Raw genomic sequence first — 17,604 nt, 5'->3', positions numbered from 1 at the left:
TGTGTCAGGTTCCTATAAGGTGTCAGGATGTCGCCGTCTATTTCTCCATGGAGGAGTGGGAGTATTTAGCAGGACACAGAGATCTGTACAAGAACGTCATAATGGAGGTTCCCCAGCCCCTCACATCACCAGGTAATAGACAGGACTAAATACACACGGCCTATAATTATCTGTATGTAGAGAATGAATTCAGTCCCTGTATGTGTTTCCTCCAGATCTATCCAGTAAGAGGACAACACCAGAGAGATGTCCCCGTCCTCTTCTTCCACAGGACTGTAACCAAGAAGATCCCAGTGCTCCTCAGGATCATCAGGTAGATGGAGAGAAGGTGTCAGGAGATCTCCCCTATGATGTGTAGACGGCTGTGAAGGTCTTGTGCTCAGTCTTGTTTTATCCACCAGTATTATATGTTTTATACTTGTGTAATGAGAACGGTGGAGATGGCAGGATTAGAGCTGATCATAGATGGGACTTCTCCATCTGTCGGTGACTTTTACAATATTTGTTTCAGGGTGAAGATCTGACCCATATTAATACTACAGAGACATATGTGAGGGGTGATGAGTGGTGTAAAGAGGAGATTCCCACATATGACTACCCAGGTGAGTAGTAACCACTGAATGCAGAGAAGTCACAGATTCCTCTCAGTCACCGGCTGTGGCTGCTTTATCGGTGGTGTAGTCCGGCCGTATTACCATGATCACCATTTTGCCTCTAGACCACAACATTCTCCTCCACCCAAAACTGTTCAAATGACTTTGGGCAGTGAAAGCCCTTTTCTATAGAACTTACAACCAATTACATTGTTTTCGATCCTAAGGAATTCAGATTACTGCACAATCTCTCCTGAAATGGGGAGCAATATTATTTTCTCTAATCTTCTGCTCAGGATCCATAGTAGCTCCAATGGTCCACCATAAATGAGGGCAACTCTGGTTTACTGTTGTGTAATCTGTATTAGTAGTTTTCAGTTAATGAGATTCTCGTGCTCTGGGGTGGGGCTGTGGGTGGGGTTGTGGGCGGGGCTTTATGTGGTGCTCTGATTACATATTCATCTGTATTGGCTTATGACAGGTCGCTGACCCCTCACTGACCTGCCCCCATTATTACATAATGCATATAATAGCATTGATATTATTGGTGATAATGCCTATAATATTGTGGCTATTGTGAGGCTTAGAAAGAAATTACATCCAGCAAAATATCATCGGCGATGGCGGCGCCTGCACAGTAGCATCTGTATCAATTTTTTTTGTTAGGAAGTTATAAGGGTTAAAAGTTAAACAGCGATTTCTCATTTTTACAACGAAATTTACAAAACCATTTTTTTAGGGACCACCTCACATTTGAAGTGAGTTTGGGGGTCAATATGACCGAAAATACCCAAAAGTGACACCATTGTAAAAACTGCACCCCTCAAGGAGCTCAAAACCACATTCAAGAAGTTTATTAACCCTTCAGTTGCTTCACAGGAATGAATGGAATGTGGAAGGAAAAAATAAACATTTTCTTTTCTATAATAAAAATTTTCCTTTACACCTATTTTTTTTTTTACTTTTGCAAGCGTAACAGGAGAAAATGGATGATACATTTTGTTTTCCAATTTCTCCTGAGCATGCCGATACCCCGTATGTCGGGGAAATATACTGTTTAGGCACACGGCAGGGTTCGGAAGGAAGGCGTGCCATTTGACTTTTTGAATGTAAAATATACTGGAATAATTAGCGGTTGCCCTGTCACATTTGGAGAGCCCCTTGGAAAAAGCTAAACATGAAACGCACTTCGGGGTGCCAAGGCCATTTAATGGTACAGTACTTTATATCCAGAAATTAGCTATTCTCTCCCTATAATTCGCTATATTGCATTCCTATACACCACCACGTGGCCAAGATCTGAATCTGAGCATGCGCCGCCCACAGCGGCCATTTTTGTGGAGACCACTGCATCACAGCAATGGAACTGCGGGGGTCTCCGGGCTTTGACAAAATGCTGGCGGAGCCCTCCACATAGCACCACCGCCGCAGCAGCATTTGTAAGTATATTCCGACTATAAGACGCACCCCCATTTCCCCCCAAAATTTCTTGGGAAAAAGTGCGTCTTATAGTCCGAAAAATATGGTTTATTTTTACGACTAAAATGTTGTTTTAACCCCAGATTTTACATTGGAAAGTAGGTAGATAGGTAAATGGTCACTACACCCATAGATGAATTCGCAGAGGGGTGTCATTTCCAAAATGGGTCACTTCAGGGGGAATTCTGCTGTTGTGGCACTTTGGAGAGCTGCTAAGTGCCAGAACAACAGAATCCCCCCTGAAGTGACCCCATTTTGGAAGTGACACCCCTCTGGGAATTCATCTATGGATATAGTGACCAGTTTCACTACATGGATGATTTCCAGAAACTTGTAGTTTCAGAGCAAAAATTGCAAAAATGTCATTGTAGTGCCCAATATATTGTGCCCAGCTTGTGTCTCTGGAGACCTCCCCCCACCTACCCCCGGAAATTGTTACGTCAGCTCTACTCAAATGTGTCTGTCACTAAATAATCCAAATGCTTGAATGTCAAAACAGTTCAAAAACGTGGTTCTGTGTGGAAGATTGTAAAGCCGTCATGGAGGCATAAGGCTGGCAGTGATGGGCATTGTGGGTAATAATAGCGGGGATCATGCCTCATTCCTCTCTAGGAACATACACGACATCTTCTCTGGGGGTTCTTTCTTGTTTCAGCTACTGGGATGAGTGCAATAAAATGTCGCTCAGTGAGTCTTCTGACATCTTCACATTCTAAAGGATTGGCGGGGACAAAATTATCAAAAACAAGATTTTCAGTGACCTTTTCCTGATAATCAAGGAAAGTATCTGCATTTCCGGCTTTTTTGTATAACACAAAAGAATTATATGTGGCCACCTGAAACAAATACATGACTAACTTTTTATACCAGGTATATGATTTTCTTGACACCTGGTATGACTGTAGAACCTGATCTGCAAGGTCCACACCCCCATATATTTGTTGTAGTCAATGACAGACACAGGTTTTGGAGTAGTGGATCCCTGTTGGTCTGCAGTGGCCCTTGTGGCTTCTGTGTGGATCGAGCTCAGGATAAAAATATTTTATTTATCCTTAATATTAAGGGCAAGCAGCTCTCCATTGTGTAAAGCCTCTGACTGCCCCATTCGGAAATGTTCTTTGACCAATGATTGTGGAAACCCCTGACGGTTTTTGCGAATGGTCCCACAAGCCCCTATGTTATGTTCAACCAGACTTTTAAATAGAGGTATGCTGGTGTAGTAGTTGTCAACATACAGATTGTTGCCTTTTTGTAAAAAAAAAAAAAAGGCTCAAAACCATTTTTCCAGATGTCCCCAGATAAGTAGGGCCTCCTGGTGGGTTTAGTTGGCTGTGTTTCCCCTCATAAATGTGAAAAGCTGTTTCTTTTCTAGGACATTAGTTTGTGTCCATAAATTTGACCTAGCATAATAGGATCGTGGATTCTGGCTGATAAATTGGGACGCATATAAAATTGTTTGTAGGACAATATGCTCTAGCAAGCTACAGTTGTGGCCAAAAGTATTGACACCCCTGCAATTCTGTCAGATAATACTCAGTTTCTTCCTGAAAATGATTGCAAACACAAATTCTTTGGTATTATCTTCATTTAATTTGTCTTAAATGAAAAAACACAAAAGAGAATGAAGCAAAAAGCAAAACTTTGATCATTTCACACACAACTCCAAAAATGGGCCAGACAAAAGTATTGGCACCCTCAGCATTATACTTGGTTGCACAACCTTTAGCCAAAATAACTGCGACCAACCACTTCCGGTAACCATCAATGAGTTTCTTACAATACTCTGCTGGAATTTTAGACCATTCTTCTTTGGCAAACTGCTCCAGGTCCCTGATATTTGAAGGGTGCCTTCTCCAAACTGCCATTTTTAGATCTCTCCACAGGTGTTCTATGGGATTCAGGTCTGGACTCATTGCTGGCCACCTTAGAAGTCTCCAGTGCTTTCTCTCAAACCATTTTCTAGTGCTTTTTGAAGTGTGTTTTGGGTCATTGTCCTGCTGGCAGACCCATGACCTCTGAGGGAGACCCAGCTTTCTCACACTGGGCCCTACATTATGCTGCAAAATTTGTTGGTAGTCTTCAGACTTCATAATGCCATGCACACAGTCAAGCAGCCCAGTGCCAGAGGCAGCAAAGCAACCCCAAAACATCAGGGAACCTCTGCCATGTTTGACTGTAGGGACCGTGTTTTTTTTCTTTGAATGCCTCTTTTTTCTCCTGTAAACTCTATGTTGATACCTTTGCCCAAAAAGCTCTACTTTTGTCTCATCTGACCAGAGAACATTCTTCCAAAATGTTTTAGCCTTTTTCGGGTAAGTTTTGGCAAACTCCAGCCTGGCTTTTTTATGTCTCGGGGTAAGAAGTGGGGTCTTCCTTGGTCTCCTACCATACAGTCCTGTTATGAATGAGTCACCGTAGGAGGCAGACACAAAAATAGAAGCTACGTCCAGAAAACCAGAGAAGTTGGCAACTATCAGATTGCAGACCTCTGAACCTATCAACACAACTAGCAGTAGCCGTGGGGGGTTCCTACGGTGCCCTAGACTCCTTGATCACAGCCGGAGAGCTAAATAGCCTAAAGACAGAAAAGGAAATCTAAACTGCCCCAGAGCAGACCCCAAAGTAAAAGGCAGCCCCCAACATATAATTACGGTGAAGCAAGATGAAAAAACACTCACACAGATAGAAAGATAGGCTGAGCAAACGATGGGGCCCAAGCTAAACTAAACAGGACAGGAAAGGAAGGTTGCTGTCTGCAATCTGCCAAAACCCTATCAAAGACATAAGCCAACAGCTGATATGGAAAAAGACCCTGAAGCAGCTAGGCTTCAAAAACTATATGAGCACTCAGGTATTTTCAGAAGACAGAGCTAAAGGAATTCAGCTCACCCCAGCAGGGAATGGCAGAAGTCCAGAAAAACAAAGCAAACAAAGTCAAAGCACAAATGCAAAAAGCAGAGCAGAAAAACTTAGCTTTAGAAGAGCAGGAATTCAGACTGGTCTCCAAGGATCCCACAGAGAAATCACCCGCAGGGCAGAAGGGCGTCGGCAGCCTTATATCCAGTCCGTAACTCCACTCAGCCAGTCATCATCATTAGGCTCAGGTGGCTGATAATCAGGCTCACTACCTTTCCTTACCAGAAGAGGGAGTTCATCGGGCCTCAGTAGTGAAGGGGAAAATGAACTCACAACAGTACCTCCCCCTTGAGGAGGGGTCACCGAACCCTCAACCACGCCACCAGGGCGATCAGGGTGAGCCCGATGAAAGGCACGCACCAATCTTTTGGCATGAATATCAGAGGCAGAGACCCAGGAATTATCCTCCTGACCATAACCCTTCCACTTAACCAAATACTGGAGTCTCCGTCTAGCCAGACGGGAATCCAGTACTTTCTCTACCTCATATTCCATGTTACCTTCAACCAATACAGGGTCTGGAGGTGCCACCCCCGGAACAACAGGTTGAACAAACCTCTTCAACAAGGACTTATGAAACACATTATGGATTTTAAATGTGACAGGAAGAGCCAAACGAAAAGAGACCGGATTAATAATCTCCAAAATCTTGTAAGGTCCAATAAATCTAGGCTTAAACTTAGGAGAAGCCACCTTCATAGCAATATTTTTTGATGATAACCACACCATATCACCAACCTTAAACTGGGGACCAATGGTCCTATGTCGGTTGGAAAACCGCTGGGCCTTTTCCTGGGAGAGAGATAACTTATCTACCACTTGGTCCCAGATCTGGTGCATTCTCTCCACCACAGTGTCAACACCTGGGCAGGCAGAGGGCTCCACCTGCCCTGAAGAGAATCGAGGATGAAACCCAAAGTTACAAAAAAAAGGTGACATCAAAGTGGCAGAACTAGCTCTATTATTTAAAGCAAATTCGGCCAAGGGCAAAAATGAAACCCAATCATCCTGATCAGCGGAAATAAAGCATCTCAAATATGACTCCAAGGTCTGGTTTGTTCTCTCTGTCTGCCCATTGGTCTGAGGGTGAAAAGCAGAGGAGAAGGACAACTGAATTCCCAGCTTGGAACAGAAAGTTCTCCAAAATCTAGACACAAACTGAACTCCTCTGTCAGATACAATGTTCTCAGGAATCCCGTGCAAGCGAACCACCTGTTGAAAAAACAGGGGCACCAACTCAGAGGAAGACGGCAACTTAGGGAGTGGTACAAGATGAACCATCTTAGAGAACCTATCACAAATCACCCAAATAACAGTCATCCTTTGAGAGACAGGCATATCAGAGATGAAATCCACTGAAATATGGGTCCATGGCCTCTTGGGGACAGGCAAAGGCATCAACAACCCACTAGAGCGAGAACACGATTTAGACCGGGAGCACGTCCCACAGGACTGCACAAAATTCCTGACATCACGAGACAAGGAGGGCCACCAAAAGGACCGACTCACCAGATCTCTAGTACCAAAAATACCTGGATGACCAGCCAAAGCAGAGCAATGAACTTCAGACATCACTCTCTTCTTCCACTGGTCAGGAACATACAACTTTCCACTGGGACAATGCTCAGGTTTGTCCTCCTGGAACTCTTCCAGAGCATGTCTCAAATCGGGTGAGATGGCAGAAAGAACTACCCCTTCGCCTAAGATGGTAGCAGGCTTGGTCACCACAGGAGAATCAGCAAAGAAGCTCCTAGAGAGGGCGTCAGCCTTGACATTCTTAGTTCCAGGAAGAAAAGAAACCACAAAATCAAAACGTGTAAAAAACAAGGCCCACCTAGCCTGTCTAGGGTTCAAGCGCTTAGCCGACTCTAGGTAAATTAAATTCTTGTGGTCAGTGAGGACCACGACTTGATGCTTAGCTCCCTCCAACCAATGTCTCCACTCCTCAAATGCCCATTTCATGGCCAACAGTTCCCGATTCTCCACATCATAGTTACGTTCAGATGGAGAGAACTTTCGGGAAAAGAAAGCACAGGGATTCATTTTAGATGTTACAGGATCCTTTTGGGACAAAACAGCTCCTGCACCAATCTCAGAAGCATCCACCTCTACCTGGAACGGAAGTGAGACATCAGGTTGCCGCAAAACCGGGGCGGAGGTGAATATTCGCTTAAGCTCCTGAAAGGAAGAAACAGCCTCCGGAGACCAATTTAACACATCAGCACCCTTCTTAGTCAAATCAGTCAATGGCTTGGCAATACTAGAAAATTTTGCTATAAATTTCCGATAAAAATTAGCAAAACCCAAAAACTTCTGGAGGGCCTTCAAAGAAGTGGGCTGAACCCAATTGTAAATGGCCTGTACCTTGGCCGGGTCCATTTCAATAGTTGACGGGGACAAAATAAATCCCAAAAAAGAAATCCTCTGTACTCCAAAAAGGCATTTAGATCCTTTGACATACAGGGAATTCTCCCTCAAGATCCGGAACACAGTCCGAATATGTTCCACATGAGAATCCCAATCCTTGGAGAAGATCAAAATATCATCCAGATAGATAATCAAAAATTTATCGACAAAATCTCGGAAAATATCGTTCATGAAGCACTGGAAGACAGAAGGGGCATTAGTGAGCCCAAAAGGCATCACCAGGTACTCAAAATGTCCCTCCGGAGTATTAAACGCCGTCTTCCATTCATCCCCATGCTTAATGCGAATAAGATTATACGCCCCCCTGAGGTCAAGCTTGGTAAACCACCATCACCTTTAACTCTAGAGAATAGATCCGAAATCAGGGGTAACGGATACTGATATTTAACAGTAATTTTGTTGAGGGCACGATAATTAATACAAGGTCTTAATGATCCATCCTTTTTGGCTACAAAAAAAAACCCGGCACCTAAGGGTGACGAGGATGGTCTAATATGACCCTTCTCCAATGCCTCCTTAATATAGGATCGCATAGCCTCGTGCTCGGGTACAGATAAATTGAAGAGCCGACCCTTGGGAAATTTACACCCCCGGGCTCAGTTCAATTGCACAGTCATAACTCCTATGAGGAGGCAGAGACGCAGACTCATTCTCACTAAATACATCATAAAAATCAGCCAAATAATCAGGAACATCATGCGACTGAGGAGAGGTGGAAAACACCGGAGCCTCACTAAAGGCACACCGACAACCCCAAGGCTTGAAAAAATGCATTCACATTAGTCAGAATAGGATCATCTGGTTTCAAAGAAAACGCCCAATCCTGGGGATCGCCACGCAGCAAAGAGATGACAATTTTAACCTGCTGCGCGGAGCTCCCTGACGAGTTAGGCTTCAAGGCAAAAAATAATTTACAATTATTTTTGAAATTCAAAAATTTAGACCGATCCCCAAAAAATACATCAGGTGTAGGAATCTTTGGTTCAGCAGCATGTGAATGAGCAAGGTAGGCGGAAATTCCCCGCACTTCCGCAGCGAGCTGCTCCACACGATCAGACAATTGCTTTATCTCCATTGAGAGAAAAAGAAAATTCCCCCTACGGCCTCAGAGATATAGAGGAAAAAATATACACACTTTTTTTTTTTTTTTTTTTTTTCTGCAATTCTTTCCTGCTATTGAGTACCCTAGGATCAGCGGTGTGGCGGGTGATTCTGTTATGAATGAGTCACCGTAGGAGGCAGACAACATTGTCAAAAACAAGATTTTCAGTGACCTTTTCCTGATAATCAAGGAAAGTATCTGCATTTCTGGCTTTTTTGTATAACACAAAAGAATTATATGTAGCCACCTGAAACAAATACATGACTAACTTTTTATACCAGATATATGATTTTCTTGACACCTGGTATGACTGTAGAACCTGATCTGCAAGGTCCACACCCCCATATATTTGTTGTAGTCAATGACAGACACAGGTTTTGGAGTAGTGGATCCCTGTTGGTCTGCAGTGGCCCTTGTGGCATCTGTGTGGATCGAGCTCAGGATAAAAATATTTTATTTATCCTTAATATTAAGGGCAAGCAGCTCTCCATTGTGTAAAGCCCCTGACTGCCCCTTTCGGAACTTTTTGCTGACCAATGATTGTGGAAACCCCTGACGGTTTTTGCGAATGGTCCCACAAGCCCCTATGTTATGTTCAACCAGACTTTTAAATAGAGGTATGCTGGTGTAGTAGTTGTCAACATATAGATTGTAGCCTTTTTATAAAAAAAAAAAAAAAAAAGGCTCAAAACCATTTTTCCAGATGTCCCCAGATAAGTAGGGCATCCTGGTGGGTTTAGTTGGCTGTGTTTCCCCTCATAAATGTGAAAAGCTGTTTCTTTTCTAGGACATTAGTTTGTGTCCATAAATTTGACCTAGCATAATAGGATCGTGGATTCTGGCTGATGAATTGGGACGCATATAAAATTGTTTGTAGGACAATATGCTCTAGCAAGCTACAGTTGTGGCCAAAAGTATTGACACCCCTGCAATTCTGCCAGATAATACTCAGTTTCTTCCTGAAAATGATTGCAAACACAAATTCTTTGGTTTTATTATCTTCATTTAATTTGTCTTAAATGAAAAAACACAAAAGAGAATGAAGCAAAAAGCAAAACTTTGATCATTTCACACACAATTCCAAAAATGGGCCAGACAAAAGTATTGGCACCCTCAGCATTATACTTGGTTGCACAACCTTTAGCCAAATAACTGCGACCAACCGCTTCCGGTAACCATCAATGAGTTTCTTACAATGCTCTGCTGGAATTTTAGACCATTCTTCTTTGGCAAACTGCTCCAGGTCCCTGATATTTGAAGGGTGCCTTCTCCAAACTGCCATGTTTAGATCTCTCCACAGGTGTTCTATGGGATTCAGGTCTGGACTCATTGCTGGCCACCTTAGAAGTCTCCAGTGCTTTCTCTCAAACCATTTTCTAGTGCTTTTTGAAGTGTGTTTTGGGTCATTGTCCTGCTGGCAGACCCATGACCTCTGAGGGAGACCCAGCTTTCTCACACTGGGCCCTACATTATGCTGCAAAATTTGTTGGTAGTCTTCAGACTTCATAATGCCATGCACACAGTCAAGCAGCCCAGTGCCAGAGGCAGCAAAGCAACCCCAAAACATCAGGGAACCTCCGTCATGTTTGACTGTAGGGACCGTGTTTTTTCTTTGAATGCCTCTTTTTTCTCCTGTAAACTCTATGTTGATACCTTTGCCCAAAAAGCTCTACTTTTGTCTCATCTGACCAGAGAACATTCTTCCAAAATGTTTTAGCCTTTTTCAGGTAAGTTTTGGCAAACTCCAGCCTGGCTTTTTTATGTCTCGGGGTAAGAAGTGGGGTCTTCCTGGGTCTCCTACCATACAGTCCTGTTATGAATGAGTCACCGTAGGAAGCAGACACAAAAATAGAAGCTACGTCCAGAAAACCAGAGAAGTTGGCAACTATCAGATTGCAGACCCCTGAACCTATCAACACAACTAGCAGTAGCCGTGGGGGGTTCCTACAGTGCCCTAGACCCCTCTATCACAGCCGGAGAGCTAAATAGCCTAAAGACAGAAAAGGAAATCTAAACTGCCCCAGAGCAGACCCCAAAGTAAAAGGCAGCCCCCAACATATAATGATGGTGAAGCAAGATGAAAAAACACTCACACAGATAGAAAGATAGGCTGAGCAAACGATGGGGCCCAAGCTGAAGTAAACAGGACAGGAAAGGAAGGTTGCTGTCTGCAATCTGCCAAAATCCTATCAAAGACATAAGCCAACAGCTGATATGGAAAAAGACCCTGAAGCAGCTAGGCTTCAAAAACTATATGAGCACTCGGGTATTTTCAGAAGACAGAGCTAAAGGAATTCAGCTCACCCCAGCAGGGAATGGCAGAAGTCCAGAAAAACAAAGCAAACAAAGTCAAAGCACAAATGCAAAAAGCAGAGCAGAAAAACTTAGCTTTAGAAGAGCAGGAATTCAGACTGGTCTCCAAGGATCCCACAGAGAAATCACCCGCAGGGCAGAAGGGCGTCGGCAGCCTTATATCCAGTCCGTAACTCCACTCAGCCAGTCATCATCATTAGGCTCAGGTGGCTGATAATCAGGCTCACTACCTTTCCTTACCAGAAGAGGGAGTTCATCGGGCCTCAGTAGTGAAGGGGAAAATGAACTCACAACACAGTCCCTTTTCATTCAGACGCCGACGGATAGTACAGGTTGACACTGTTGTACCCTTGGACTGCAGGGCAGCTTGAACTTGTTTGGATGTTAGTCGAGGTTCTTTATCCAACATCCGCACAATCTTGCGTTGAAATCTCTTGTCAATTTTTCTTTTCCGTCCACATCTAGGGAGGTTAGCCACAGTGCCATGGGCTTTAAACTTCTTGATGACACTGCGCACGGTAGACACAGGAACATTCAGGTCTTTGGAGATGGACTTGTAGCCGTGAGATTGCTCATGCTTCCTCACAATTTGGTTTCTCAAGTCCTCAGTTCTTTGGTCTTCTTTCTTTTCTCCATGCTCAATGTGGTGCACACAAGGACACAGGACAGAGGTTGAGTCAACTTTAATCCATGTCAACTGGCTGCAAGTGTGATTTAGTTATTGCCAACACCTGTTAGGTGCCACAGGTAAGTTACAGGTGCTGTTAATTACACAAATTAGAGAAGCATCACATGATTTTTTGAACAGTGCCAATACTTTTGTCCACCCTCTTTTTTATGTTAGGTGTGGAAGTATATCCAATTTGGCTTTAGGACAATTCTTTTTGTGTTTTTTCATTTAAGACAAATTAAATGAAGATGATAATAATACCAAAGAATTTGTGTTTGCAATCATTTTCAGGAAGAAACTGAGTATTATCTGACAGAATTGCAGGGGTGTCAATACTTTTGGCCACAACTGTATCTGTCACAACTAATAAATATAATTAGTCCAAAATTTTCCACCTCCACATTTATATCAGGAATGGCATTAAAATTAGGGATGAATGGAGTAGCCGAATCCGAAGCCTCCCATCTGGGAAATGCTACATCAAGAGGCAAAGCCCCTTGGACATTGGTGTGCGCCAATTCACGAGCACTAGGGACAGCGCTAGTACTGGGCATTGTTCCCTGAGTTGGAGACATTTCTCCAGAAGCGCTATTTGTCCTTCTTGTTGTACTGGTCCTTGTGTGTGAGGATGGACCAGAATCACTGCTCATTTCTGAGCTATCACTGTCGCTGCTGCTAAATCCCTCGAAATCCACATCGCCATCTGACACTGCACTTTCTTCACTGTCAGAACAGGAAAGTGCATAAGCCTCCTCTGCACTATAATAGTGACCGGCCATTTTATTCATTTTCATTTTTTTTCCCGGAAATAGAAAACTCTGACATGACTGATGTGACCAAATTATTGGGGAGACAATTGAGAAAAGCCTAATTCTTTACTCTACCCCTAACTTTAGCCTAACACTAACCCTAACTATAGCACTAACCCTAACCTGCCTTATCTGTTTTTTACTTTATAGCACAATCGCTGACTGACACAGCTGTTCCCAGCAGCTCTTGTAACACTGCTTCTCCTCTAATCTCTCACTGACCAGAGATCTGAGGAGAAACAGCGTTTTTATGAGACAGATCACCCGGGAAAGTTCACTGCTACAACAAACTTTCCTAGTGATTTGTCTCATTGGCTGGTGTGACGCTGACGTCATAAGGACCTGAACCAATCAGATGTCGATGAGGGCGGGGGTCACAGGAAGCGATGTGAGCCGGAATCGTTATAAGATACGTGGGGGTCCTGATGAGCATAAAACTGCCAACAGTAGACAAACGGCGCAAGCGCCAACATTTATCTATCGTTGGCAGTCATGAAGTGGTTAAGTTAAGGGCACCATAATTTCTGTAAAGGCAATTTCATGAGTTTTATTTATTTTTTTTAATTCTGTGGAAGCCTGGCTGAAAAGCAATGTCTGACTTTCATTTGTTAATTTTCATAGATTTTTTATTTATTGTTACTTTGTCTGATTCAAGTTATTTCTGTGACCATTGTGGGTTTTTCTGTCATCAAATGAAGGGTACCAACAACATTGACCATGTGTGTAGGAGGAGTGAATATTTTGACTCCACAGCCATTTTCCGGAAATTAACACGCAGTGGATGTTGGAGAGTGAAAATTACACATTTGCCATTTTCTTACCCAGCACATAGTGCCCAGATTGTGCTCCAGGAGACACCGCAAATTAAGTGGGTTCTTCTCACTATAATATTGGTAAATACAGGGATCCTAAATGTTGTTTGCGCACACTGCAAGACTCCGAAGTGAGAGCGGATTTTGCTGGATTGGTTTATAGAAACCTTGTTGCTTTTCAGCAGCCTTTGAGCCACTAATAGTGTGGGAACCTCTGTTTTTCCATTGACAGATGATGGACCTGAGTGGGGACTTGTTTTTTGTGAGATGAGAATTGGTATTATTTTCGCCTACATAACATTGATTGGTTTCTTTTTATTTGATATTTGGGAGGCAGAATGTACAAACAGTTGAACACCGCACACTACTGGCTCATCCAACAAGGTTTTCTATTAGACTGTGAACTGTCATTGTCTTGGTAAATAAATAAAGACTTTTTTACATAGCTTGCCATTTTTATGGACAGTTTAAGTAGAAATGTTCAAAAATATAAAACTCAAGGATATTTTATTAAAAAATAATTGTTTTTTTATCTTAACAGATGACTGTACCAGGAGATCAGAGGGACAGCTGACATCTTCAACTTTTAAATCTGATGATATTAAGATCCTACAAGATAAAACTGAAGTGATTGCTGTTACTCCAGATATATCATCATCCATTCACAGCAAAGATCTCTCATCTGATCCTATGAAACAGGTCCCATCTTCTGATTCATTACCGACTACTAAGAAAAATCAAAGTCACAAAAGAGGCAATGAAAAACAAGCTGCTCCTGAATCAAAGAAGCCATTTTCCTGTTCAGAATGTGGGAGATATTTTGCATATAAATCACATTTTGTTAACCACCAGAGAACTCACACAGGGGAGAAGCCGTTTTCCTGTTCAGAATGTGGGAAATGTTTTAACCACAAAGGGAATCTTATTAGTCACCAGAGAACTCACACAGGGGAGAAACCTTTTTCATGTTCAGAATGTGGGAAATGTTTTGCACGTAAATCACATTTTGTTGGCCACCAGCGAACTCACATAGGAGAGAAACCATATTACGTAGTAACATAGTTAGTAAGGCCGAAAAAAGACATTAGTCCATCCAGTTCAGTCTATAGAATTCTGTCATAATAAATCCCCAGATCTACGTCCTTCTAAAGAACCTAATAACTGTAAGATACAATATTGTTACGCTCCAGGAAGACATCCAAGCCTCTCTTGAACCCCTCGACTGAGTTCGCCATCACTACCTCCTCAGGCAGGGAATTCCAGATTCTCACTGCCCTAACAGTAAAGAATCCTCTTCTATGTTGGTGGAAAAACCTTCTCTCCTCCAGACGCAGAGAATGCCCCCTTGTGACTGTCACCTTCCTTGGTATAAACAGATCCTTGGCGAGATATTTGTATTGTCCCCTTATATATTTATACATTGTTATTAGATCACCCCTCAGTCGTCTTTTTTCTAGACTAAATAATCCTAATTTTGCTAATCTCTCTGGGTATTGTAGTTCCCCCATCCCATTTATTAATTTTGTTGCCCTCCTTTGTACTCGCTCTAGTTCCATTATATCCTTCCTGAGCACCGGTGCCCAAAACTGTACACAGTACTCCATGTGCGGTCTAACCAGGGATTTGTACAGAGGCAGTATAATGCTCTCATCATGTGTATCCAGACCTCTTTTAATGCACCCCATGATCCTGTTTGCCTTGGCAGCCGCTGCCTGGCACTGGCTGCTCCAGGTAAGTTTATCGTTAACTAGGATCCCCAAGTCCTTCTCCATGTCAGATTTACCCAGTGGTTTACCGTTCAGTGTGTAATGGTGATATTGATTCCTTCTTCCCATGTGTATAACCTTACATTTATCATTGTTAAACCGCATCTGCCACCTTTCAGCCCAAGTTTCCAACTTATCCAGATCCATCTGTAGCAGAATACTATCTTCTCTTGTATTGACGGCTTTACATAGTTTTGTATCATCTGCAAATATCGATATTTTACTGTGTAAACCTACCAGATCGTTGCTAAATATGTTGATTGGAATAGGTCCCAACACCGACCCCTGCGGTACCCCACTGGTCACAGCAACCCAGTTAGAGAATATACCATTTATAACCCCCCTCTGCTTTCTATCACTAAGGCATTCTCATTCTGTGTACCAACCTCTTGTGTGGCACGGTATCAAATGCTTTGGAAAATCAAGATATACCACGTCCAGCCTATAGCTTACCTCTTCATAAAAACTGATTGGTTTGACATTAGCGATTCCTCATAAACCCATGTTGATATGGAGTTAAACAGTTATTCTCATTGAGATAATCCAGAATAACATCCCTCAGAAACCCTTCAAATATTTTACCAACAATAGAGGTTAGACTCACTGGCCTTTAATTTCCAGGTTTACTTTTAGAGCCCTTTTTGAATATTGGTACCACATTTGCTATCCGCCAGTCCTGTGGAAAAACCCCGTCGCTATAGAGTCCTTAAATATAAGAAATAATGGTTTATCTATTACATTACTTAGTTCTCTTAGTACTCGTGGGTGTATGCCATCCGGACCCTATTTTAATCTTATTTAGCCGGTTTCGCACCTCTTCTTGGGTTAGATTAGTGACCCTTAATATAGGGTTTTCTTTGTCTCTTGGCATTTTACCTAGCATTTCATTTTCCACCTTGAATACCGTGGAGAAGAAGGTGTTTAATATATTACCTTTTTCCTCGTCATCTACAACCATTCTTTCCTCACAATTTTTTAATGGGCCTACACTTTCACTTTTGATTTTTTTACTATTGATGTAGTTGATACAGATTGGGATTAGTTTTACTCTCCTTAGCAATGTGCTTCTCTGTTTCCTTTTTGGCAGCTTTAATTAGTTTTTTAGATAAAGTATTTTTCTCCCTATAGTGTTTTAGAGCTTCAACTGTGCCATCCTGCTTTAGTAGTTTAAATGCTTTCTTTTTACTGGTAATTGCCCCTCTTCTTTGTTTAGCCACATTGGGTTTTTCCTATTTCTTGTCCTTTTATTCCCACAAGGTATAAACCGCTTAGGCCTCTTTCACACTTCAGTTTTTTACAATCAGTCACAATCCGCCAGGTTTTGAAAAAAACGGATCCGCAATTTTCTTTTGAGGATCCGTTTTTTTCCCCATTGAATATCATTATAATGTTGCTGTCCGTTTCCATTCTCAAAGATTTCGAAACGGAGCTTGTAACGTTTTTTTTCCCAGCGGATCCTCCAGACACTTATTTAACCCGAAATTCTGTCTAGGTGCCGGACAAAAAAAAAAATTCTCTCTCTCTCTCTCTCTCTCTCTCTCCCCAGCCAGCGTTTTTCAGGATCCGTCTCAAAACGGATCCTGTGCCATCCGTTCACATCAGTTGAGAACGGATCCGCTTTTCCGCCTTTTTGGCGGATTGTAACTGATGCAAATAACTGAAGTGTGAAAGGCCTTACAGTGCCTATTTAGGATATTCTTAAACATTTCCCATTTATTTTGTGTATTCTTATTTCTGAGGACATTGTCCCAGTCACCAGATTAAGGGCATCTCTAAGCTGGTCAGACTTTGCCTTCCTAAAGTTCAGTGTTTTTGTGACTCCCTGACATGTCCCCCTAGCGAAAGACAAGTGACACTGTACAATATTGTGGTCGCTATTTCCTAGATGCCCAACAACCTGCAGATTTGTTATTCTGTCAGGTCTGTTAGATAGTATTAGGTGTAAAGTGCTTCTCCTCTGGTTGGATTCTGAACCAATTGTGAAAGATTATTATTCTTGGCTATTAGCAGAAACCTGTCGCCTTTATGGGTTTCGCAGGTCTCAGTTTCCCAGTTAATATCCGGGTAAAGTCCCCCATAACAAGGACCTCTTTATGGGTTGCAGCTTCATCTATCTGCCTTAGTAGTAAACTTTCCATGATTTCTGTTATATTTGGGGGTTTGTAACAGACCCCAATGAGAATTTTGTTACTATTTTTCCCTCCATGTATTTCGACCCATATGGACTCGACATCCTCATTCCCTTCGCGAATATCCTCCCTCAAAGTCGAATTTAGACTTTACATAAAGACAAACCCTTCCTCCTCCTCTCCGATTTTTATGAACCTTTCTAAACAGACTGTAACCCTGTAAGGTACCTGCCCGGTCATAGCTTTCATCTAACCATGTCTCGGTTATTCCCACTATGTCATAGTTACTTGTAGATATTTCTACTTCTAGTTCTTCCATCTCCTCCCTGTGGATTGTTTTAGAAATTTTCTTACCTTCCTTCCAAGTATGTTGTCTTGGATCTTTGCCGCACCTCACATCATTCATCAGTATCATTTCTGGCTTCATGTTTGTGTCTAACGTTTTTCTTCCCGTCCCCTCTTCTTCTAGTTTAACGTGAGTGTAGTGAGTCTTCTGGCGAATGTGTGTTTCCCAAGTTTGTTGAGGTGTAGTCCGTCTCTGGTGAGGAGTCCGTCGTACAGGTAATTCACTCCGTGGTCCAGGAATCC

The 17,604-nt window shown here is 42.5% G+C and overlaps 1 protein-coding gene across 1 annotated transcript in view; it reads left to right on the top strand.

The window, feature by feature from the left end:
• Positions 1–12,670: 12,670 nt before the first annotated feature.
• The window catches only part of LOC141077550 (uncharacterized), a 93,953-nt gene continuing 89,019 nt past the window's right edge, over positions 12,671–17,604 (top strand). Inside the window, 2 exon segments of the mRNA XM_073564552.1 lie at positions 12,671–12,755; positions 13,663–14,166. Of these exon segments, the coding sequence (XP_073420653.1) occupies positions 12,671–12,755; positions 13,663–14,166 (589 nt within the window).

The sequence above is a fragment of the Dendrobates tinctorius genome, unplaced genomic scaffold (genome assembly GCF_039654945.1).
Source record: "Dendrobates tinctorius isolate UK_male_01 unplaced genomic scaffold, ASM3965494v1 ptg000456l, whole genome shotgun sequence".
Taxonomy (NCBI): domain Eukaryota; kingdom Metazoa; phylum Chordata; class Amphibia; order Anura; family Dendrobatidae; genus Dendrobates; species Dendrobates tinctorius.
This window is presented reverse-complemented; position numbering and strand designations above follow the sequence as displayed.